A 25,208-nucleotide genomic window follows, 5' to 3' on the forward strand; every position below is an offset into this window, starting at 1 on the left:
GCAGCACCCCATAGTAAGTGATGTCAACCTACCCTAGGCCTCTTCGCTAGAATCCATCTTGGCTAAGAGATGCATGCACACATGGGAGGACCCTGACATAAATCAAATATGGACTCAGAATCAGGCAAAGCAAGATGATTGGCCAAAGGAAACCTGGAAGAAATGCCCCCTATAAGTGATTCAAACTACCATGAGGGCACGCCTCTCTCTCAGAGCCCACCCATGTGTCTATCCACATATACTCTTTTTCCTTCTAATAAACACTTTACTTGTTTCACTACTTTCTGTCTCTACGTGGAAATTCATTTCTACACAGCTGATGGGCCAGGGCTTTGTCACTGGCCACTGGGCCCTGGTGGTCTAGCGGCTAGGATTTAGCGCTCTCACTGCCGTGGCCTGACTTCAATCTCTGGCTGGGAACCAAAATTCTGCTTCAAGCCGCTGCAGGACGAGGCCGCCTGAGATCAGTTTGAGGGGAATGTTGGGGCAGCACAACCCGCATCAGGAGCTGTGCTTCAGCCGACTTGTGCCACCATCCATGGAGCAGCTGCAACCCCAAATCTAGATGGCAGTGCTGGGGGGGGGCGCAAAGATTGGTGGGTGACAATGGAGAGGCCGTGTAGCCATCCTGCTGATATGTAACTATTGCTGGAGTTTGGGGGAGGTCAGTAAACGACTCCCCTCTTTCCCTCACCTGAGTTTAGCATTCATTGAGAGATGGATTCAGGAGGAATTCATTCAGATGGATTACTCCCATTCAACAAATATTTTTTAGTTATCTTTTTCTAGGCTTCTTTTCTTTTCCTTTTTTTTTTAAATTGGGTATAGTTGCTTTACAATGTTGTGTTAGTTTCTGCTGTACAGTGAAGTGAATCAGCTCTATGTATACATATATCCCCTCTTTTTTGGATTTCCTTCCCATTTAGGTCACCACAGAGCATTGAGTAGAGTTCCCTGTGCTATACAGTAGGTTCTCATTAGTTATCTATTTTATACATATTAGTGTATATATATCAATCCCAGTCTCCCAATTCATCCCACTCCCTCTTTCCCCCCTTGGTGTCCATACATTTGTTTTCTGTGTCTGTGGACCCAGCAATCCCACTACTGGGTATATACCCTGAGAAAACCATAATTCAAAAAGACACATGCAGCAAAAAAAAAAAAAAAAAAGACACACGCACCCTAATAGTCATAGCAGCACTACTTACAATAACCAGGTCACGAAAGCAACCTAAATGCCCATTGACAGGTGAATGGATAAAGAAGATGTGGTACATATATACAATGAAATATTACTCAGCCATAAAAAGGAACAAAGTTGGGTCATTTGTAGAGACGTGGTTGGATCTAGAGACTGTCATACAGAGTGAAGTAAGTCAGAAAGAGAAAAACAATATTTCATATTAACGCATATAGAAAAATGGTACAGATGAACCTATTTGCAAAACAAATATTTATTGAGTATTATTTATATGTGCCAGGATGTGCCAATGATTCAGCAATGAATAAAATAGCAAAACCCCTACCCTCATCGAGCTTACATTCTGGTTGAAAGAGATGGACAATAAATTTTAAAAAATAAGTAAAGCACGTGGTATGTTAGAATAAACTAAAACAGAGGAGAGAAATGGAGGGTGCTGGAGGTGTAATTGTGAACAAGATGGTCAAGAAAGGCCTTGCTGATAAGGTGAGAAGTGGGAAAAGACTGGAAGGAGGAAAGGGACCATGCCTTGCTGATATCTGAAGGAAGAGCATTCCAGGCAGAAGACTGTAAGTGCAAGGGCCTGGCCTATTTGAAGACTCTAAGCTAATCGTGGTGGTCCTATTTTCCTTTCTAGCGACTGGTTTAAGGGGTGAACAGTGACGCAATTCTGACCTGTGAGATGAGAAATGTAATCGGCATGGGGGCTCCTGGGAACGGTTTCCATACTCTGGAGAGATGGTCCCGTTCTATCTATGGACTTTTCTATAGCTGATGTGATGTATGAAACTGTTGCAGCCATGTTGTGGCAAAAGGGGAAGCCAGCCTGAGATGACAGAGCAGAAAAATAGAAAGAACCTAGGTCTTTGATGACATCAGTAAGCCACTGCTTGTGCCAAACTTGGAGCTTCCTTAAGACCAATGCAAGATCATGTCAGCCCTGGGTAAGGTGAGGTGTATGGTTCAATAAATATGTAGGTTTATTATAATGTCTGTAATGTCAGGATATTATATGAGAATCCAGCTATTACATTTTTCAAGTAAAACCTTATGAATTTGTCACTAAGCATATGAAAAGATATGCAAATTCACCAATAATCCAAATATACACATTAAAACGAAATATCATTATGTGACAATAATATTGGACAAAAAAAAAATGTTGGTAATACCCAGTCTGATGAAGATTCAGAAAAACAAGCACTTTTTTTTTGGCCACACCACACGGCTTGCGGGATCTTAGTTCCCAACCAGGGATTGAACCCCGGGACACAGCAATGAAAGCACCAAGCCCTAACCACTGGGCCACCAAGGAACTCCCAACAAGCACTTTCATAGACAGTTGGTAGAAGTATAAATTGAGCGAGCCTTTGGAACATGATTTAGCAGTATCTATCAATATTTTAAATGGGCAGAACCCTTCAATCAGCTTTGGACTTCTCGGTATCATAGGAAAATATTCATGCATATAAAGACATGTACAAACTGGATGTAATATAAAAAAAACTGGAATCCACCTAAATATTGTTCAATAGTGGAGTGATTACTTTGATTATGATAGAGGCATATTGTTTGATTCTAAGTACAGTCGATTCTCACTATTTACAGTATTAAAAAAGAGACCCAAAATGGAGTTACTTGTGCTAAGCCCAAGTCACCAAGCCAAAACTTAGTACCAAACCTAACTGCAATTTCAGTCTCCCACGGAAATGTCATCTTAACTGGTCAGTCTTAAGAATTTAATTAATTCTTGGAATTTCCTGGTCAACAGTAGTGTGGTAATCTCCTGGTAGACCCCTTCCATCCCCGAGAAAGATAAGGTCATCCACTTTTTTCCTTGTCACTACCCCCTTTTGTCTATAACAACCTTTCTTTTTCAGCAGCTCTTTGGAGCTCCTTTCTGTTTGCTAGATGGGATGCTGCTTGATTCATCCATCATTGAATAAAGCCAATTTGATTTTTAAATTTACTCAATCAGGGCTTCCCTGGTGGCGCAGTGGTTAAGAATCTGCCTGCCAATGCAGGGGACAAGGGTTCAAGCCCTGGTCCGGAAAGTTCCCACACGCCGCAGAGCAAGGAAGCCCATGCGCCACAACTACTGAGCCTGCAATCTAGAGCCCGCGAGTCACAACTACGGAGTCGAAGCCTGCGTGCCTAGAGCCCGTGCTCCGCAACAAGAGAAGCCACCGCAGTGAGAAGCCTGCGCACCGCAACGAAGAGTAGCCCCGCTCGCCGCAACTGGAGAAAGCCTGTGCGCAGCAAGGAAGACCTAATGCAGCCAAAAATAAATAAATTAAAAAAAAAAAAAGATTTACTCAGTCAAATTTTGTTTCTTAACAACAGTCATTATGTTCTAAAAAGCCACTGCAAACACTGAATTAGCAAATATAGAACCATCTCTCCTACCGGAAATACAGGGTTAGGTTCCTTGGAGCCTCTAGTCACAACATTTTCATCAACTAATCAACATATAACCTTGTTTTATGTGTGTTTCTATTTAAAGACACCTTATTAAATATATATTTCTTACAAATAATTGGTTGCATAGTCTTTCAATGATTTAGAGGCAGAGCTTTTGAGGCTATTTGAGTTATACGGGCTCATTTGCCAACGTCCTTGTAAAACAAGCCATTTTCATCAGCATTGTAAACCTGCTCTTCCACATAACCTTTTTGCTGTATAACATTTAGCAGGTTTTTAAAAAATTCTTCCGTAGCCTCCTGATCTGCAGAACTAGCCTTGCCTGTGAATTTAACATTTAGGCAATAGGCAACATGCCCTATTGCCTTTGAAATGTTTCAACCAGCCATCATTTGCTGAAAGGATTTAACATTTTCCTGATTCAACGTGACTATAAATTGCTTTGTCTTTCAAGCCTCACAACAATGCTGTCAATTATGCTATTTTATTGCTTGTCATCTCATGAATCTATAAATTTAACTACTTGTCTATCTTTTCCATAGCTTCATCACACAGTATAAATGATACTTTAGCACTTTTTGGAGCAGACTCATGTACAGATTGGCCAAATTCCGCTTCCTTTTTCTAGGTGTAAGGTATTGTTGATTCATTAACACAGACCTCACAGCCAAGGACACTATGACTCATGCCTGAAGGGAGCTTATCTAACCCACATGTTTTCTCCATAAGGCACATCCCAGCCTTCTTGATCCTAGGAACACTACATAGCACTATAGCACTATGCTTGGGGGCCATTTAAAAAGTGAAATCAACAACAAAAAGCACACACACACACACACACACACACACACACACACACACACACACACACAAACCTGGCATTAAATAGACCACACAAAGGACACTCATTTGCAGTACGAGAGCTGGAGCTGAAGCTGGAAGGCAGAGCATGGCCTTGTTCAACCTTAGCTGGGAATACGCTCATCAAACAACTCAAATTTTTTGCAGCTCTGCACGTGTCTGCAAATGACCCCATAAGTGCTATGAGTATTGATTTTGGAGTCACAAATAAATTTTCAAGAGTTGGCAAATTTACAAATATGGAATCTGTAGATAATGAGGATGAACTGTACCTATTAAAAAGTATAAGATAGGGACTTCCCTGGCAGTCCTTCCACTGAAGGGGGTGCAGGTTCCATCCTTGGTGGGGGAACTAAGATCCTGCATGCTGCACTGGCTCAGCCAAAAAAATTTTTTTTTGAAAAAAGAATAAGATAGATCAGTTTGTATTTGCTTAGCAGGATGCCCATGGTATGTTTTTAAGTGAAAAAAGAGTTTCAGAACAACATGTATAAAGGTGAAAAAAGCAAATGCTTAAAAGAGCCATGCAGGTAATGTAAAATGGTGAGGTGGGCGCGGGGAAGACATCTGGGAAGAGTGGAGACTGGGGAAGAGGAGAGCTCATCCCACCTGCAGGAGGCAGCCCACTGCTCACTGATAGTCAATTTTTTCCCGGTAGAAGAAGTGTGATGCCTTATCTTCCAGGTTTTCAAGATGTTCATGGGACTTCCCTGGTGGTCCAGTGAGTAGGACTCCTTGCTCCCAATGCAGGGGGCTTGGGTTCAATCCCTGGTCATGGAACTAGATCCCGCATACATGCCACAACCAAGAGTTCACATGCTGCAACTAAGAAGGCTGCATGCCACAAGTAAGACTTGGCCCAGCCTAAACAAATAAATAGAAATAAATCTTAAAAAAAAAAAAAGAAAGGATTTTCATGAAATATCCCAATTTAAAATGTTGACAACTTATTTCAAATTTAAAAAAATTCTATGTGAGTCAAACAAAACCCATTATAGGCTACATTTGGCCTACAAGCTGCCAGATTGTATTCCCCAGTGTGGGGTAGTATGTATGAGAAAAGTACAGATATAAACAGAAAAAATGTCTGAAAAGATACACATCCACCAGACCATTCACAGTGGTTACCTCGGGGTAGAGGAAAAGAATAGCGTTGTTGAAGGCAGGGGGTGGGTTTTCATCTTTTCTGTATTGTTTGAGACCTTGGCCATGAAAGTATAGTTATATATTATCTACTTTAAAAGGGAAAAAAGCCCTATGAATTAAAGGGCTGAGTATTATTCCTGTGGCCCCTGAGGTTGGGCAGTATTAGTGCCCTCTGCCTTAGATTGCAAAGATTGTATCTGTATTTCTAACTTCCCTTTTTTTTTTTTTTCTTCAGTTTCTGGCTGTGCCACATGGCATGTGGCATGTAGTTCCCCAACCAGGGATGGGACCTGCACTCCCCCCCCCACCCCAACCGCGCACTGGAAGCCAGAGTCTTAACCAGTGGACCGCCAGGGAAGTGCCTCTAACTTGCTTTTTAAGTTACCATTGTTTTACTTATTTAGAGAATGTTTGTTTTCAAGCAATATAAACCCACTCAAAATAGTTCTGGACCGGGACTTCCCTGCGGTCCAGTGGTTAAGACTCTGCGCTTCCAATGCGGTGGGGTGCGGTTCCAACCCTGGTCGGGGAACTAAGATCCCACATGCCGGGTGACCAAGAGCAAACAAACAAAAAAACAGCTCTAGACCAAAGGAGGATTTGGTAGGAAGGAGCAATCTGGTAGCATCCCGCGGCAGCAATGAAACCAGGCCCACAGGGGACTAGAAGTAAATGCTAAAAGCCATGTGGCCTGGCCCCAGAGCCAGCCTCCTTGGCCTCCTGAATCTGCTGCTTTCTGACACTTGATTCATTCTTCTCCTTGGTAAGCCTGCTTCTGCAGCTCACGCCTGGGGTTTCTGTGGCCTCTTGCACCCTCGAGTAGGAGTCTGGTAAGTGGTATTTCTGGGAGAGAGAATTCGACTGTGGCCAGTGAGTTCTTGAGCTGGACCAAATATCCTCTCCCCGTTCAACCACCTGTCAAGGGAAAAATGCGATCCCCTGGTGCATAACTGGCTCCCGGGCCCCACCGCAGCAGGGAGGACGTGTCTCAGAGATGGAGGGTGTGACCTGGGGAGGGGCCTCAAAAAGCCTCCACAGTTGCAGCTGCAAGTTACACGTTTACAGGCCCTATAAATGCTGGATCTGATAGAACATGTTAGTTCATCAGGGAGATAGCAGAGCGAAGTAGCCAAGATCTGGGATTCTGGTAGGGGGACCACCTCTCCCGGTTTCCCCAAAATTTGGGCTTTTAGTTTTAAAACCAGGATAGTTTTTAAGAGTTTTCCAGGATGGGGGATAATCACTCCTCAAACTGGGAAAATTCTAAGCAAATCAGGATGAGTTGTGCCCCCTAGGTTTTGGAGTTAGATTTGGTTTTGAATCCTGGCTCAGCTGCTATAGCTGTGTGACACTGGGCAAGTCATTTTATCTCTTACACCTCAGTTTCTTCCTTGTAAAATGAGAATAATAATATTTCCCACCTCATAGAGTGAGATAAGCACTTAGTGAGCACTCAATAAAGTAGGCAATTAGGTAATCATACACATGATTAAAAAGTAGAAATACAATGAACGGAGAAAAATCTCACTCCCACCTCTATCCCTCAGGACACAGGTCTCCTCCCCAGAAGTAACCACTCTTAACAGTTTCTTGTGTATCCTTCTAGAGATAGTCTGTGAATTATAGGAATATGTATACTGATCTTTTTTTTATTAAAAAATATTTATTTTATTTATTAATTTGGTTGTGCCAGGTCTTAGTTGTGGCATGCAAACTCTTAGCTGTGGCATGCATGTGGGATCTAGTTCCCTAACCAGGGATTGAACCTGGGACCCCTGCATTGGGAGCATGGAGTCTTAACCACTGGACCACCAGGGAAGTCCCAACTGATCCTTTTTTAAATATAAATGTTAGTAGACTACACATTCTGTTCTGCTGATAACATTTTTTTTCATGCAATACTCTATCTTGGAAGGCATTCCACACCAGAACATTTAGATCTGCCTCGTTATTTTTAATGATTACATAGTATTTCCTGGTCTGGGGATTTATAATTCCTTTAGCCAATCTCCTACTGATTGACATTGGGGTTGTTTCTAGTCTTTGGTTAATTGAAACATTATGGCAAACAATATAATATTATCTAGTATACACATCTTTGTGCATATTCATAAGTGTGTCTGTAGGATAAATTCCTAGATGTAGAAATACTGGGTCAATGGAGCTATTATTATCTTTTATTATTATTATTACTATTATTAATCTCTAAGAAGTCAGATGTTGGATCCACTCTTCCTTTCTGAAGGCAGATAGTAGCTGTTCACCTAAGCATAAAGAGATCTATATCTGTGCCCTTTGTGAGGAAGAAGTCATTAAGTCCTGGTGCTGACCTCTTGGAAAATTCTAGGATGCCTCTGCTACTTCTCTCCTTTCACACCCTCCTTCTTTCCCTGTTCACAGTGGCACATGACTCCATTCCCACAAAGTTCCTCAATTCCATCCCTCAACTGACACTGAGATGGTGTCTCAGCCTGGGTTCCTTAGAAAACAGGGCCTGAGGCAAAGTTTTTATACCGGCACCTTATGAGGGTGTGTATCCCAGGGAAACAGGGGTGAAGGGGAAAGGGGGTGAAGGAACGAGGAAGAGCAAATAGAAGAGCACGTGTTAGCGCCGTACTAGCCACTGATTCTGCAAGCACAGTTTGCTTCCTGGGAATCACAGGACATCTTTGAGAAGCCAGGTAAAGCTTCTGCATCTCTGAGCATTCTGTGGGGGGCACCCTGTGGAGGAGGGGCAAGGAGGAGGGATAAACTGATCGATAGGCTGCCGTCTCCCACTGGTCAAAGTTTGCCCCTCATTGTGTCAACTCTTCCTCTCTTATGAGTGGAGCTGCACTACTCGGGCAGCCACAGAGAAAGCTAGACCCCAAGACAGCAGGGTCAGGCTCTGTGGCCAGTGCCACTCTGCAGGTGAGTCAGTGTGCATCCGTGGATTCTGAGGTGGTCCCCTGGGTCTCTTACATCAGCAGCAGTAGGGAACCCACACGGCAGAGGATAGAAGCATAGATGCTGGTATGAGGCCTGGCATTGTTGTTTCATGCCCTCATGTCACATGAGGAACATGGAACAGCCGCCACAGAGCAAGTCATTCATTGTTAGTGTTCTGGCCAGAAAGCAAGGCAAATGCAGGACTTGTAATGGCACATAAACTGAGTCTGATACAGGTGGGAACATTGCCATATTTCACTGACCCTGGGATGTACATTTATAACCTTTTAGCATCATTGAAATCAGGATGCGTCTTACAATTGACAGCATGTCTGAGTGTAACTAGCAGTTTTGTTCCCTTTCTTGGTAGTACATAAGTGGCAGGTTAGATGAAATACATTAATTTCTTTAGGCTGATGTGTATCAATGCGTCTCTTGATACCCTGGGACCAGAAATGTTCTCACAAAAGAGGCACTCCCACTTCCTATGGGAAAGACCCTTAACAGGGAAGAGCAATTAGCAAATTCATAAATCAGGGATCTCGAATTTCCATTGTCGATTAATAAACTGTCCTTATGGTTAATATGACCATTCGTTGTTTATAGGTATCCGTGCCTGAAAATGTTTGCTTAGGTCAAGTCCGAGCTGTGAAACAGAAGTTCTTTCATGTGTTCATGGTGAGTAATGGCTTTAATGAAGGCAGAACTCCATGCTAAAGATTAATAAATACCTCATTAGCCTTGACAAAAGAAGTGTGACAACATGACTCCACTCTTTTTTTTTTAAAAGTGTGTATGAGTGTGTTTAACCATTATGTTCCAGGTGTGTGTTTATATTAACATCCCAAATTGTGATGCTCTAAAGTGTAGTCTTTAGAGACTAAATCCTCACTCCTCAAAGTGCAGTCCCTGAACCAGCAGTACTGGACAACACCCAGGAGATTGCTAGAAATGCAGAATCTCAGGCCCCACTCTGGACCTGCTGAATCCAAATATGTATTTAAAAATAATGCAAGCTCACAGGGACTTCCCTGGTGGTCCAGTGCTTAGGACTCCGTGCTTCCATTGCTGGGAGCCCAGGTTCGATCCCTGACCGGGTAACTAAGATCCCACATGCCGCAACTAAGCCGGCGCACCACAATTAGCGAAGCCCATACACTGCAACTAGAGAAGCCCGCGTGCCGCAGCAAAGACCCAGTGCAGCCAAAATAAACAAATTCATCAATTAAAATAAATAAAATAAAATGCAAGCTCCCACATCAACTGCTGAGTGGATAAACAAAATATGGTGGTATATCCATACCATGGAATATTATTCAGCCATAGAAAGGAATGAAGTACTGATACATGCTGTGATGTGGATAAGCTTTGAAAACGTTATGCTAAGTGAAGGCAGCCAGACACAAAAGGCCACAGATTGTATGATTCCATTCATATGAATGTCCAGGATAGGCAAATCCATAAGACAGAAAGTAGATTAGTGTTTGCTTAGGGAATGAGAGAAAGGAGGCATTGGAAGTTCCTGCTGATGGGTAAGGGGTTTCTTTTGGGGGTGATGGAAATATTTGGGAATTAGGTGGTGGTGATAGTTGCTCAACATTGTGAATATACTAAAAACCACTGAGTTGTACACTTAAATTTTTTGAATATTATGTTACATAAATTTTACGTCCAAAAAGTGTTAAAAATGAAGCCAAATGTAGCACATTGCCTGCAACCTTTTAAAAAAATCATATATTGCTTCCTTTTATTCGCACAGGATAGGAAAAGAAAATGCTGCTTAAATCATTATGTTAGAAAGAAATGCCATCTGATATTTATTGTTCCCCAAGTAGTACAACTTAGAAACCTTTGGGATTTATTTTGGATCCTCCATGTAAGTGAATGTAAAGTAAAATTCCCCCATAAATAGAGTGCTGTCGTAACGTCATTGAAGGAAAAATGATCAAAATAATAAAAGGTGTTTAAAAATGAAAAAAAAAAAAAAAACTCAATCCCCAGGTGATTCATATGCCTGTTCAAGTTTGAAAACATTGCTCTAAATCCCATCTCCTTGACTGCAAGACCTCAGTGTCCTTCCCCACCCTCACCCGGAAAACTCTTCCTTTTTTTCCTCAGAATCCCCAGATGTGGCACTATTTCACTTGTTTTGCGCATCCCACGTCCTCCTCCTTACCCCTGGCCTGTCTGCAACAGCCCTGAGTCAGAGAGCTGCTCCACCAGGCAGCATTACCATCGCCCACGGGTTAGGAGAGGACCGTCCTTGCTCCAGGTCTGGATTGTATGGCTTCTCCTGTGCCCTGAAGAGCACTGCCAGTGGCCAAGGTCAAGGTCAGCCTCTGTGGAACATGGTTCTCTGTTTCTCGGTCTACTGTCATGATGGAGTGGCAGAAAAAATAAGGCAGACACCTCGCTATTCCCTAAATTGTCTTCCTCTCTTCTCCTCCTCCCCAGGCACCTCTGCATCAAAACACTCCTCTCTCCTCCTTCAAATAAAAAAGGAAAAGACACCAGATGCCCACACGCTTAATAAGCAATGGAGTAGGGAAAGAAAGGGAGGAGTCTCCTCTTCGCCCCTGAGATATCTGAACTCTAGCTTCTGCCCAGCTAAAATTTTCTATCTCACACACACACACCCACACACACTCTGACATGCAATAAAATATCAACAGTAGTTTTTTAGTGGGTGATAGGATGTCTCTCTTCTTTCTAATTATCTATATTTCTAGTTTTTCAAAAATGAATGAATGCATATTACTTATATACTCATAAAAATAAAGTGTTTTGTTAGAGGAAATAAGAAACTCCCCATGATGATGGAATATGTGTTTTCAACATACATTTTTAAGTAGCGAATTTCTGTCTTGCAAAAATTGGCCTCTGAGGGTAACAAAGCCCTCCTCATACGGTTCACAGTACACAGAAAAGTCTTTTATATGGGATGTAGGGTTACCAGAGACAGGAAATGAGGTTGGTTCCCAGATCTTGGCAGGAGGTGGGGTGGGGAGGCCCTCTAGAAATCTCAGGCTTCCCTCTAAATGAGGACATGCTGAACTCTATCTTCAGTAAAAGAGCGGGTTCTTAAGAGAACTACTCCATTATTACACCAATTGGTGAGAATCCATGCCTGATCCTTTTTATCACGTAGACCTAGGCACTAGATGCTTTGTTTTGAATCTCTAGCAAGGATTTGAATTGGTTAATTATCCTAGAAGTGATTCGGCTTAAAAGGGCTTAAAATTTTTTTACTATTCTTTATTATTAACAAAGTTAATTTAAGTTTCTCATTTTGTTTCTAATTTTATTCCCTTTTATGTGAGTTATCTGAACCTTTTTCACTAAGTTTAAATGGGTCATTCTAAAATATGGCATTAAAAAAATGTGTTCACTGAGGAATATTTAAAATACAGATGAGCAAAAAGTATTTTTATGTTTATGTGTATACACGTGTGTGTGTCTGTGTGTATGTGCGTACAGACGCTTGGATATGTTTTTTAATAGAAATGGTGCATTAGTGGGGAATTTTAAAATTTTGAGTGCCTGAACTGTATCATTCAAACTGGCTTAGTCAAGAAAAGAATATTTATTGACTTGTAAAACAAACCTAAGAAAAGTCAGGGTTATTTCTGGCCTCAGTGACCAAAGACTCAAGTATTCTCGGGGCTGCCTCCTGGCTTCTGCTCTTTGCTTCCCTCTCTCTGCGTTCATCTCATTCTCTCAGACTGCAGTTCGGCTGGTGGGAAACAAGGCTGCCAGTAGCCTGCAGCTTCACCTCTTCCCATTTTCACTTCCAAGAAGGAAAAGGTCTTTTTCCTTTGCTTCTAGCTTAAAAAGTCCCCGGGAAGGTCCCTGATAGGCTCAGCTTGGGTTACTCGCATACTCCCTGACAAATTGTCATGGGCAAGTTGGCCCAGTTCTGTGATTGCCTCAGTGTTGGTCAAGTGCCACCTCTAATCCAAACCCTGTGACAGAGGGACGGTCACGTAATCAGATGGCAGTTCCCATCTGAACCACTGGGTGTTGTTTCCTAAAGAAAGATCGGGTGCTATTGTCCCTAGAAGGATAGTGTGCTGGTAGACAAATGACAGATACTCACTACATACAAATGGGATTATATTTCAGTAACTGTTTTGTGACTCATAAAAAAATTTTCATTTTTCCATGTTCTACAACATAATTTCAATGATAATAGAATATAATGGCAGAATAGTGTTCTATTCTGGAATGCAAACATGACAACTGGAAGTGACCATGAGGACAAGACCCACACACTGAGGTTGGCAGAGCAGGAAGAGAGGACGCCTAGATTCTTGATATCATCTCAGAGTCGCTGCACCAGCGCTACACTTCTTCTTGTTTTTTGGGTTTTGGTTTATTTATTTATTTATTTAGGCCGCACCTCAGGGCATGTGGAACTTCCCTGACCAGGGATGAACTGGCGTCCCCTGCACTGGAAGCACGGAGTCTTAACCACTGGACCGCCAGGGAAGTCCAGCCCTACACTTCTTTTTTTTTTAATACATTTATTTATTTATTTATGGCTGCGTTGGGTCTTCGTTGCTGTGCATAGGCTTTCTCTAGTTGCGGCGAGCGGGGGCTACTCTTTGTTGCAGTGCATGGGCTTCTCATTGCGGTGGCTTCTTTTGTTGCAGAGCACGAGCTCTAGGTGCGCGGGCTTCAGTAGTTGTGGCACATGGGCTCAGTAGTTGTGGCTCGCAGGCTCTAGAGCACAGGCTCAGTAGTTGTGGCGCACGGGCTTAGTTCCTGCGCGGCATGTGGGACTTCCCGGACCAGGGCTCGTCCCCTGCATTGGCAAGCAGATTCTTAACCACTGCACCACCAGGGAAGTCCTACACTTCTTGATACCTGAGAAAAATAACACCTGATTTGGCTAAACCACAGTGGTCAAGTGCTGTTCCCTATAAATGTACTTCCAGGCAGCCATTAAAAGTAGGCCAGGAAATTTATCATCAGTGAAGGGGGATGGCAGTGATGATAAAAACCCCAGAGAGGTTGAAAGGGAAACCGAAATAATGGAAAGTACAGCCTATTTTTTTTTTGAACTATTAAAGGAAACTGACCCATAAAGCATCCCTGAGTCAACCTGAGGCAGTTACAGCAGGGTGGAAATGGCAGCCACAGCTGAACTGAGCAGAAAGAGGGTTAGAGGTAGTACCCAAGGCTTCTCTGATGCTAGGTAGCATGAAGGGTTCCAGAAGTCCCTAAGAGCTCCCAGTGAGAGGGATGGAAGTAGCTGAAGCTGGAGCTAGGAAGCATCCCAAAGCGTCACCATGTGACCCAAGGCTTCTGGGTAGCAGACAAAGAAGGCACCAGAGAAAAAAGACCACCAGGCTTGAATGGGGAAGGAGGGGATGCGACCAGTACAGAGGCCAGAGCAGAGATCTGGTTAGGCGTGAGCTGCACCTCAAGTGGAGTGAGCAGGAGCTGGTGGAGAAGATCAGCTGGAGAACTAGGGTCCTTTCTCCTTGCACCTAAATAACATCTTGGGAAGGGAGTAAGTGGAGGGAAGACCTTTGGAGGAGACAGCTTTCAGAGGGAATATGAATTTCAAATTGACTAAGATTTACCCAAAAGTAGACTTTTTTTTTTTAACCCAGAAGAGACTGTTAACTGGTAAGCTGAAGAACTGCCCAGTAAAGAGAATCTCCTGAGAAATCTAAGTTCAATTATAGAGATATTTTTAAAATTTTTGTACATTTGGCTCATAGTGTATGCATTGTGACTTCCCCCAACCCCAAGTTCCCCATACATATAGATCTCTACTATAAGTTTCCTTAAAGAGGTGTCACAGGAGTTTGACATTATGTCACAAGGAAAATGTCCTAAAATCTGCTTTAGACCTGTGGGAGCCAGCCACAATGACTCTTGCTTCCTAGTGTTCATGTCCTTGTGTAGCCCTCTCCCACACTGTACCAGGGTTGGTCTGTGTGACCAAGAGCATACGGCAGAGGGGTGGCGTATCCCTACCAAGATGAGGTTCCTATCTCTCATAGATCACTCACTCTGGGGAAACCAGTTGCCATGTTATGAAGACAGGCCTGCGTGAGGAAACAGTCATATGAGTGATCTTGGAAGCAGGTCTAGCCCCAGTAGGGCCTTCAGATAACTGCAGCCCCAACTGACATCCAGACTGTAACCTCATGAGAGACCCTCAATTAGAGACACTCAGCTAATCTGACTCACAGAAACTGTAAGACAATAAATGTTTGTTGTTTTAAACTACTAAGTTTGGGGGTAATTTGTTATGCAACAAAAGATAACGAATATACTCCCTCTCATAAAAATTTCAGTTATAGCACCTGCCAAAAATCTTTCTCTTTTCATTCTCCAGGAGGTCCTTTCACAGTTTCGCTCCCTCCCCCACTTCCTCCTCTCTGCCACATTCTTTTTTTTTAAAAAATATTTATTTATTTATTTTGGCTTCGGCAGGTCGTAGTTGCGGTACACAGACTTCTTAGTTGTGGCATGCAGACTCCCAGCCGTGGCACACATGCATACAGAATCTAGTTCCCCGACCAAGCATCAAACCCAGGCCCCCTGTATTGGGAACTCGGAGTCTTACCCACCGGACCACTAAGGAAGTTCCTCTCTGCCACACTCTTAAGCACCCAAATCCCAACAGGTTATGGTCCTTAAAAAAAAAAAAAAAAGTAAAAATAAATAAATAAAATAAAATAAAGATCAAAACAAAACAAAAACAGGTTATGGTCCTCTCTCCAAGTGGCCACTTGAGGTACATGGTCTTGTTTTCTCTACTGACTTCCTTGTGGAAACCAAGCTTCTCTGCCCCCCTTCCCACCCTTTCCACCTTCTCCCCACACACCTGATAATGGTAAATAAGAGACTGAGGCAAAAGAAATAAGCCAGAGAGAGAGAGAGAGAGAGAGAGAAGGGGCAGGTGATAGGCATCAGCCAGACTCTGTGATTCTTCATTCATCTTCCCTCCACATTCCCTGCTGATTGATTGAAGAACTACAGAATCTCCCCTGATGGCAGAATACCAGAAAGATTTCTGAGAGGCCTAGAGATACCTTTGATTCTCTAGGGCCTGAGCTATGTTCCAGTCACATGAGGCCTGGAAACCTCTAGGTTTCCTGGACGTTCCTTGCTGTTCCTGCAAAGCAAGACCAGACATTTGTTTATAGTGGACAGAATTCCCTAAACTGCGATTGTGGTTATCTCACAGATGACTACAATTATATAGCAAATACTGAGACGCCACTGGTTATATAAAAAAAAGAAGAAAAGACAAAATATTACTTCATATTTAGTGTCTTTTATGGTTTATCTCCCCTATTGGACTGTGAGCTTCATGAAAGCAAGGATCACGTGTGATTCCTGTGGGTAACCACAGTGCCCAGAACAGTCTTGAGTACAGAACATTCCCAGTGAATATTTGTTAGAAGATGCACCATACATGTTTGTTGAAGGAATGGTTGAATTGGCATCAAAGGAGTCTAATACATTAGCCCATTGGCTGGTAATTCTAAGCTTTTTACAGTTCATCGCAAAATGTACTTTCCTTTTTTCAGTTGGAGTGAATCAAGAGTAGACAGGCATGTTTTTTTCATTGTGAGGAAAGGCTTTTATTATTTTTTAGGTTCTGCCCCAGCACTCCCGCAAAGAGAGCCAACACTGGCTCTCACGTAAGATCCAGGAGTCTCCGCAGTTTGGAACCCAACACCACATTTCCTAGAATACTTGACGCCCTCGCAGGCCTCCTCTGGCTATAATGGAAAAGGGATATGCCTGGGAACTGTGCTGCTAATAGAAGGAAGCAGAACGTCTGTTTTCCACTAACGGCTCCTGATTGGGGTTTGTTATGCCCAGTCTGAATTGACCTGGAACTTGGCCGCGGCTCTGGCCGCCCCGGGGTAAGGCGGGGGACCCAGCAGAGGCGACTGCACCGCAAGGTTATAGCGCTGAGCTGCTCCACGCTCTGGAAGGTGCCAGAGCGCGGGAGATGCTGTGGTTGGTAAAGGCTGCTCGGCGCTAGTCAGGTGAGGCCTGGAGGTTCGCATCTGCAGATCCATCTTTGGGTGTACAGTCTTTGGATCCTCTTCTCAGCTCTGAAGAGGCGGTTCCAGCGGTCGGGTAGCTCGGGTGAACTGGGTTTAGCCCTTGTCACCGCTCGGAACTGGGTGTCCCGGGACTCCCAGTCCTTTTAGGTCTTGCTCAGGACTACATTTCCCAAAAGGCTCCGCGGTGATTGAAAGCTCTATCAGCCTATGGACGGGGGAGACTTCTCATCCCAGAAACTGAGAAGCCAATGGCAAGAGGACGGGGGCGGTATTTTCCGGCTGCTGGCTGTCTTGTCCAGAGTCCCACCTGTGTCCCCACAGCCCTGTCACGAATCCCAGTCGGGTTCTGGGCGGGACTGCCACGGCGTTGCGGGCCGGGTGCGGCTCGGCGGTGGAGGACTCTCACTTCGTGCTCCATCCCGGGCTGGGCCCCGGGGCGGTGAGTGATCCGGGGAAGGAGACTGCGGCTGCAGCCCGGGCGCCGCTGAGGGGCGTGGATGGGGCTCGCCCGCCGCCCCGGCGTTGTCTCTGCCGGGTCCTCGCGCTCGCCTTTCCGAGCCCGCGGGTCTTGCTGAGGAGTGGGGAGAGGTAGCTGCGCTTTTCTCTGCCGGCGTCGGGATAGCTCATCCTCTTAATTTTTTTGCTCCTCGGTGGTGGTCCTCTGGTTTCAGTTTAGCTTTGCGACCCTGTGACCGCTGCACCTAGATTAGGGCCTACAGCACCGCGAGGGAGGAGAATGGGTGTCGGCCCTACCCGTGCGGTCATGTTCCTATTAATAAACCCTGTGAACAAACTAGTGCTTCTCACAATGGCACTTAGTCACAGCACCTCAGCGGTCTAGGGCCTTTGAGGTCTCCTGTACGGGGGGGCAGGAGACCGGGTGGCAGGAGACCGGGTGGGAAACAGGGTTTCTCTAACCTTGGCTGAGAACTCTCCATCCCGCTGTCTCCTGCAGGTGGGCCCTGCTGTTGGGTTTTGTAATGAATGGAGAAATAAAATGTATGCTCAAAACTCATTACAGTTTTCACTTCCTAATGTCATTATTTTTGTTTGTTAAGGTTTTAAACCAGAGAGATGAAATGTATTCCCACGGCTTTTAGGCTCCTAAAAACCCAGTACTTTATAAGTGACCAATAGCAATATGTGTGAATGCATAAATGTTTCCATGAAAAGTGTGTGTATTCTAGTAATGCACAGGTGCTCTGATTGGTGAGACAAAAGATGTGAAAGAGTAAAAGTTCCTCACCCCGGTATGATCCATCCTCCACTGAAATGCAGAATTCTTTGTAGAAGGTTCATCTATTCAATCAGCTGGCTGACTATATTTGTTTTTAGTGGAAACTCTTCAAGGGGGAAAACAAACAAAAAAACAAACATTATCCTATATTACTTTGTGACTCCTAATGCCTAACAGAATATTAATTATTGAATAAATTACTGATCCATCCAGTAACCTGACCATCTCCCCCCAAATAATTTTTTCATGATAGTGATGTTAATTTTATTAATGTGTTAATGATTGTTTTCAGCCCCCAAGCATTTTGTTTTGTGCTTATCGCCATTGAATTTCACTTAATTTTACAGCTTATCCATGTTGTTTTTTAAAATCCATGTCTTTTTAAGTCCCATTTCTGACTGCATTAAACCTTGAAATAGAATGATACCTAGGGCAGTTCCTTTTGGGCTTCTGCATAGTTTGTCCCTTGAAGTTGACACTAAATCTACAAGCCAGGAAAAGTCAGCTATTCTCATAACTAATATGAGTCTAATGAAGTCCGCAATTTCCTACCTAGCTGAGGAAAATGTAGTTGGAGAGAATCCAAAGCTTTCCAGAAATTGAGTTATACCTGTGCACTCTCTCCTCTGTTTATCTTGTCCATCATGGACAATTTGTTCCTCAAAAAGTTAATGTCTCCAAAAGACTGAGCGTTCTGCAGATGTGTTTGGGAGGTCCAGGACTCATTTTGTGATGAGAAAGTTGGCCAAAGGAAAGGTTATGTTAAAACAGAATAAGGAAAGCATCCCTTCTGTGGTTGACAGCATTTACCTCAGAGCTATCTATTCTGGTCAGCGGGTTTTCTTTAGGTATGTTGGGGCCATAGTGGCTGTATTTTGGTTTTGAGACAATGGTGAGAATATCTAAAGAGCTCTTGATGCATACTGAGGTCTCTTGCTGTAGGAACTGATGATGTGGCTGGGGACTTCAGGGACAAGTGGATTACCTGGACACTGCTTAGAGAGTCCTCTTCAGGGATACCACCCAGCACAGTTAGAAGAATGGGCTCTCAAAGGGTAAGGATGCTACTCTCCTTTATCTTAGATATTTTGAGAGGGTTGTTGGTCTCTTAGAGCTTCAGATCTCTGTGAGAGTAATTGTTACCTCCCTGGCAGAAAAAGAATGACTTCCATTTTTATGGCACTTAGTAGTTTGCAGATTTATTTGATATTTATTGTCTTACTGATATCTCACCATAACTCTTTGATATATTTTCATCCCCCTTTTCCAGCTCAGGATCCTGAGACTCAAAAAGTTAAGTGGCAGAGGTGAGAGTTCAACCCAGGTCTTTGTGGAAAAGGGGGAGCTCTCCCCATGGCTCTTTTCCTGTCACTTAAAAAAAAAAAAACCCTCCAGTGCTCTTTCTAAAATACTGTGGCAGGACTTCCCTGGCCGTCCAGTGGATAAGACTCCATGCTCCCACTGCAGGGGGCGCCGGTTCAATCCCTGGTTAGGGAACTAAGATCCTGCATGCTGCACCGTGTGGCCAAAAAAAAAAAACGAAAAAAAGGGGGGAAAAAATACCATGGCAATGCCTTCTCCCTGCTTTACTTCATATCTAATACACAAGTGATACGTACTCACAAAAAAAGGCAAGCAAAATGAAAACAACAGTCATCCATCCCACTGCTGAAGAGTTACGATCCTTCCAGCCATTTTCCTAAGCATATATACAATTAAAAAAAAAAGAAAAGAAAAGAAAAAAATTGGGATCATACTGAATATTCAGTTGTAAATCTTACTTTCTTACACATTGTATTGTGAATATATTTTGACAATAAATATCTGTACATTACTTAAAATAACCACTTAGTATTTTGTTTTATGGAATACAGCAATTACATTAAATTGAACCATATATGTGACCATTTTTTGACCACTTTTTACCTATAAACTGCCAATTTCATATGGCTCAATCAAATGTAATTATTTCTTCGTTGAGGGACATTTAGGTTATTTCAAATTTTCAGCTATATTGTGATGATGATCTCTTAGCTAATTGTCTTTTTGAAAGTATTGTTTATTGAAGCATAATGAGTTAATAATTAGCTAATATATCTTTTGCACAACTTTCTTTCTTTTTCTTTTCTTTTCTTTTTTTTTTTACTTTTTTTCATTTCCTTAGAATTCCCAGAATTAGAATTGCTGGGTTTGAGAATAGATTTCTAAGGTATTTGGTGTTTTTGAAAAATGCCTTCCAAAAAGATTGAACCAAGCTATTTATTTCTGTTAGCATTGTATGAAAGTGTCCATTTCTTCATATTCTATCATGGTAGGTATCATAATCTAAGAGTCTGGATAAAATAATAGTAATAGCTAACATTTACTGAGGACTTAATCACTTAATCCTCACGACAACTCTGTAAGGTGGGTTTTATCATTATCCCTAATTTATAGATGAAGACACTGAGACACAGAGAGTTTAAGTAACTTTCCTGAGGTCACACAGCTAGTAAGAGGCAGAGTTAGGATTCAAATTCAGGCAATATGACTCTTGAGTTTGCACTCTTTACCTCTACACTATATTGCCTAAGTGTATCATTGTTTTAATTTGAATTTCTTTGGTTAATGTTGAGGTTAAAAGTTTTCCACATATTTATAAGCTGCTTGTATTTCTTTCTTTTCTGAATTGCCTATTCATGTTCTTTGTCCATTTTTTTGTTTTTGTTTTTTCTTACAAGTGTTTGTCTTTTTCTCATGGCAATACCGACTGCTGCCCTTCTGGGAAAATTTAAAAAGTAAACATGGGGCTTACTTGGTGGCGCAGTGGTTAAGAATCCGCCTGCCAATGCAGGGGACACGGGTTCATGCCCTGGTCTGGGAAGATCTCACATGCGGCGGAGCAACTAAGCCCGTGCGCCGCAACTACTGAGCCTGCGCTCTAGAGCCCGCGAGCCACAACTACTGAAGCCACATGCCTAGAGCCCGTGCTCCACAACAAGAGAAGCTACCACAATGAGAAGCCCGCGCACCGCAGCTAGAGAAAGCCTGCGCGCAGCAAAAAAGACCCAACGCAGCCAAAAATAAATAAATATTTTTAAAATAAATAAATAAAAAATAAAAAGTAAACATTATAGTTATAGTTAACTTCCTTGATTCTTTCTAAGGGGGAGGTCATGGCAGCTTTGTTTTGATAAAATTATATCTCCACGTGGGCTTCCCTGGTGGCGTGGTGTTTGAGAGTCTGCCTGCCGATGCAGGAGACACAGGTTCGCGTCCCGGTCCGGGAGGATCCCACATGCCGCGGAGCGGCTGGGCCCGTGAGCCATGGCCGCTGAGCCTGCGGCACGTCCGGAGCCTGTGCTCCACAATGGGAGCGGCCACATCAGTGAGAGGCCCGCGTACCAAACAAAACAAAACAAAACAAAATTATATCTCCACATGGGTTTAGCCTTGTGCCTTGAGAGATGAGTTATTGTGCTTATTCTAGAATTTCTATCACCCAAGTCTGATTTTTTTTTTTTAATGGGAGGAAAAGAGCTTTTTCTCAGCCTCTTGGGGAGAGCACCCTTTTTTATCACTTCATCATGGCTGCCCTTTTAAAGAGACTTAACACACATTAGAGTTTCCTGGGGTGTTCTACTCCACCTAGGGAAGAAGGGGGGATTGCATTTTGCTCAGGCCTTGTGTGATGGCTCACATTAACATCCTGTGTTCACCTTCCTTATAGGATTTCTAGACCAAGTGCAATCTCCCAGCTAGAGCAGAAGGAAGAGCCATGGGTCCTACCACTCCAAAATTTTGAGACTAGGAAGATCCTGAGGGAAAGTCACACAGGTGAGATGTGTTACCCAGTGGGCAGAAATCTAGCGTTTCAGCCCTTGTTTAAATGAGGAATTTGGAATGCTGCCCTAGACTTTTGTTCTTACTATTAGAAGGTTAAATTTGACTTCCTGGGCAATCAGTCATTGACCAGATAAAGTCTTCATTTTAAGTAAACATTTCACTTTTGTCTAGACTCTAACATCTTTGAAAGGAGTTGCCCAATTTTGACAATATATGGTATACTCTTGATATGAAGGTCCCCTCAAGATTCACCTGACCATCTTAAAATAAAAAGGGATTAGGAATTCATGTTTTCTGTAAGCTCAATGATCTTCAATAAACTTTTCACAAAGTGAAAACGAGAGTAGTCAAACTAAATGTGGTCTGTTGCAAAAACACTAATTTTTATCTTTCTTGCTGCTTTCTGATGATCTTTCCTGATAAGTGATAACTTTATTCTCTGTTACTTCTGTTAACTTTTCAGACTTTAAGAATCAGGTGGTAAAACTCAATCAGGACATTTCTGAAACAGCAGAACAATGTGGAACATCCTCAGAAAGGGCCAAGAAAGATATTTCTCATGCTCCTCGTTGGGGAGGAAACTGGGAGAGGGGTCTTGAATTAGAAGGGCAGCATGGAACCCTTCTAGGAAAGGGCCAGCAGGAGCCCTTTTCACAGGAGAAGGAATTAAACAAGCTCCTGGAAGGATATATAGGAAAGAAGCCGATGTGTGCAGAATGTGGAAAAAGCTTTAACCAGAGTTCCTATCTCATAAGACACCTAAGAACCCATACCGGTGAGAGGCCTTATAAATGCATGGAATGTGGGAAAGGCTTCAAACAGAGTTCAGACCTTGTCACCCACCACAGAACACACACGGGGGAGAAACCCTACCAATGCCATGGATGTGGGAAAAAATTCAGCGACAGCTCAACCCTCATCAAACATCAGAGAACCCACACAGGTGAGAGACCCCACGAGTGCCCGGAGTGTGGGAAGACTTTCGGACGGAAACCACACCTCATAATGCACCAAAGAACCCACACAGGAGAGAAGCCCTACACGTGCCTCGAGTGTCATAAAAGCTTTAGTCGCAGCTCCAATTTCATCACCCACCAGAGGACCCACACGGGAGTGAAGCCTTACAGGTGTAATGACTGTGGGGAGAGTTTCAGCCAGAGCTCGGATTTGATTAAGCACCAGCGAACCCACACAGGAGAACGGCCCTTTAAGTGCCCGGAGTGCGGGAAGGGCTTTAGAGACAGTTCCCATTTTGTGGCTCACATGAGCACTCACTCAGGAGAAAGGCCGTTCAGTTGTCCTTACTGCCACAAAAGTTTCAGTCAGAGCTCGCATCTGGTCACGCACCAGAGGACACACACAGGTGAGAGGCCTTTTCAGTGTGACAGCTGTGGGAAAGGATTTGCCGACAGCTCTGCCCTCATCAAGCACCAACGGATCCACACAGGAGAAAGACCCTATAAATGTGGCGAGTGTGGGAAGAGCTTCAATCAGAGCTCCCACTTCATTACCCATCAACGAATCCACTTAGGAGACAGACCCTATCGCTGTCCTGAGTGTGCCAAAACCTTCAATCAGCGTTCCCATTTTCTCACACACCAGAGAACACATACGGGAGAAAAACCGTTTCACTGTAGTAAATGTGACAAGAGCTTCCGACAGAAGGCACACCTTTTATGCCATCAGAACACCCATTTGATCTAGGAGATAGTCTTTAATGATTCTTCTCCTCCCTTTCAAATTTCCATTGCTATTATCTTTAAGCGCTCCAAATAGAGAAAACCTGAAACTGGGTGTCGGCGGCTCAAGTCGGGCCCTGATCTGTTCTCTTTTTCCGTGCTTTAATGGTGAGGATAAACCTACAGGGTCCAAATAATGTTCTAAACACAAAAGGCATTCCTTCAGTGTTTTTGACTGACTCTTGGACAGAAAAATGTGAGTTTAATGCTTGATGCCTGGTTACTAAAAGAGAAGTGAGATAAATGTAGTCACATTCTCATCGTTAATGATTCATATTTGATATCTTATACAAAGCCCTTGATACAATGCCTGGCCTTTAAAAGACACTCAGTACAGGGTTGGTTGCTTTCATCAGCCTTATTACTCAATGAGGAATTTATTATTGCAGCCCCACAAGCCCAGAACTTGCAAGAAATTAGACTGGAACTAGAAGATTCGGGGTGTGAACACATAGATTTAATAAAGCAGAAAACGCTCTCCTAATCCAGTGCTATGCAGTCACCAGATGTCTCATTGCCATGACAAGGCAGAATTATCATAGAGGATGTCTGCAGTCTTGTGACTTGGAGACTAGAAGAATTTTAGAAGCTCTTTGTACAGCAGTGTATGAGGTACTCCCCCTGGAAGTTTGCTGCCATCTGAGGCATAGAAAATATCCTGTGATGAACAGTCCAGAGGAACCTGGATGAGGACTGTAAAATTCTGGAAGCAAAGTTGCTGAGAATGTTAAATGATATTGCAGGGATCCTTCCTGGCATTTAGCTGAAGGATGTAACCCTTGTTTTGTAATTTGCTGGGTCACTGGCCCTTTAGTTGTAAGTTAAGGCAAGTCTCTGATCCTTTTAGGGTCATTCATTTTATGCACTAGTATAGTCCTCTATTTAATTGAAGAAATGGAGGGAAGGCAGTGTGTTGGAAGGCACACCAACTTCGTTGAGAAGGTGAGGTGTTTGTGTCTTGGCCCCTTGACACTTAATTTGGCCAGACTTTCCCCTTCTCTCAGGCCCTACCTTACTTACCTCACAAGGTTACTGTGAGGATCTGATACATATACACGCACGTGCACACACACGCAAGCACTTTGTTGTTAAACTATGAAGTGTAATACCTGTAAAGTTTAATGTTACGGTATTGTTGCCAGTGTCTTTTCTTCCAAGGAGCTGTGGCTAATGTTTCCGAAGGTGTCCCACTTTCTCTCATATTGAGGGACTTCTTTTTTTACCTATTGAAAACCTAAGGCCTTCAAATGCTCAACTCATTATGTGACTCATTACGGGTCACGTGATGAACTAACGGAAGAGCCAGGATATCTCTGCAGGTCTCCTCTTCAACAACATGGAACAGACCAGCTCTAGGATTTGTTAGAGTGTCTCTGAGACACCACAGGCCTGGAGGACCCATATTATATCCATCAAACCCCTCTGAATTTGGAAATGATGGAGGGATGTAGCCTACATGCCCGAGAGCTTTATAGGGTCCTGTGCTGGGGTCCTCGATCCTCATGGCAGATATAAGTGGTTAAGGAGGGAGTTGGGTGTTGAACACTCCAGAGAGAAGAGTGGGGGACTGAAGGTGTTTTCTTTCAAGCTTTCCTGTGTCAATACAGACTAAATTAATACATCAGCCTTGGAACACTAGTTCTCTTCCATTATATGGAGTACCACCTGAGTGCTGTAACTCATGTGGGGATAGAACTCAGCTGATAACCTAAACTCTTTCTTTAATAGGTAATTATCAGAAAAAAAAAAATCTGGGGCTTCCCTGGTGGCGCAGTGGTTGGGAGTCCGCCTGCCGATGCAGGGGA

The 25,208-nt window shown here is 43.3% G+C and overlaps 1 protein-coding gene across 1 annotated transcript; it reads left to right on the top strand.

The window, feature by feature from the left end:
• Window positions 1-1,630: 1,630 nt before the first annotated feature.
• ZNF774 (zinc finger protein 774) lies at window positions 1,631-24,455 on the top strand (the record flags this gene model as incomplete). Its single annotated transcript, XM_079913599.1, has 7 exons — window positions 1,631-1,690; window positions 9,167-9,238; window positions 16,412-16,455; window positions 16,924-17,041; window positions 18,782-18,894; window positions 21,549-21,655; window positions 22,128-24,455. 7 exons carry the CDS (start codon window positions 1,631-1,633, stop codon window positions 23,366-23,368), a joined length of 1,755 nt encoding a protein of 584 aa, XP_079769725.1. The 3' UTR covers window positions 23,369-24,455.
• Window positions 24,456-25,208: the final 753 nt, after the last annotated feature.

This window comes from Stenella coeruleoalba, assembly GCF_951394435.1.
Source record: "Stenella coeruleoalba genome assembly, chromosome: 2".
NCBI lineage: Eukaryota > Metazoa > Chordata > Mammalia > Artiodactyla > Delphinidae > Stenella > Stenella coeruleoalba.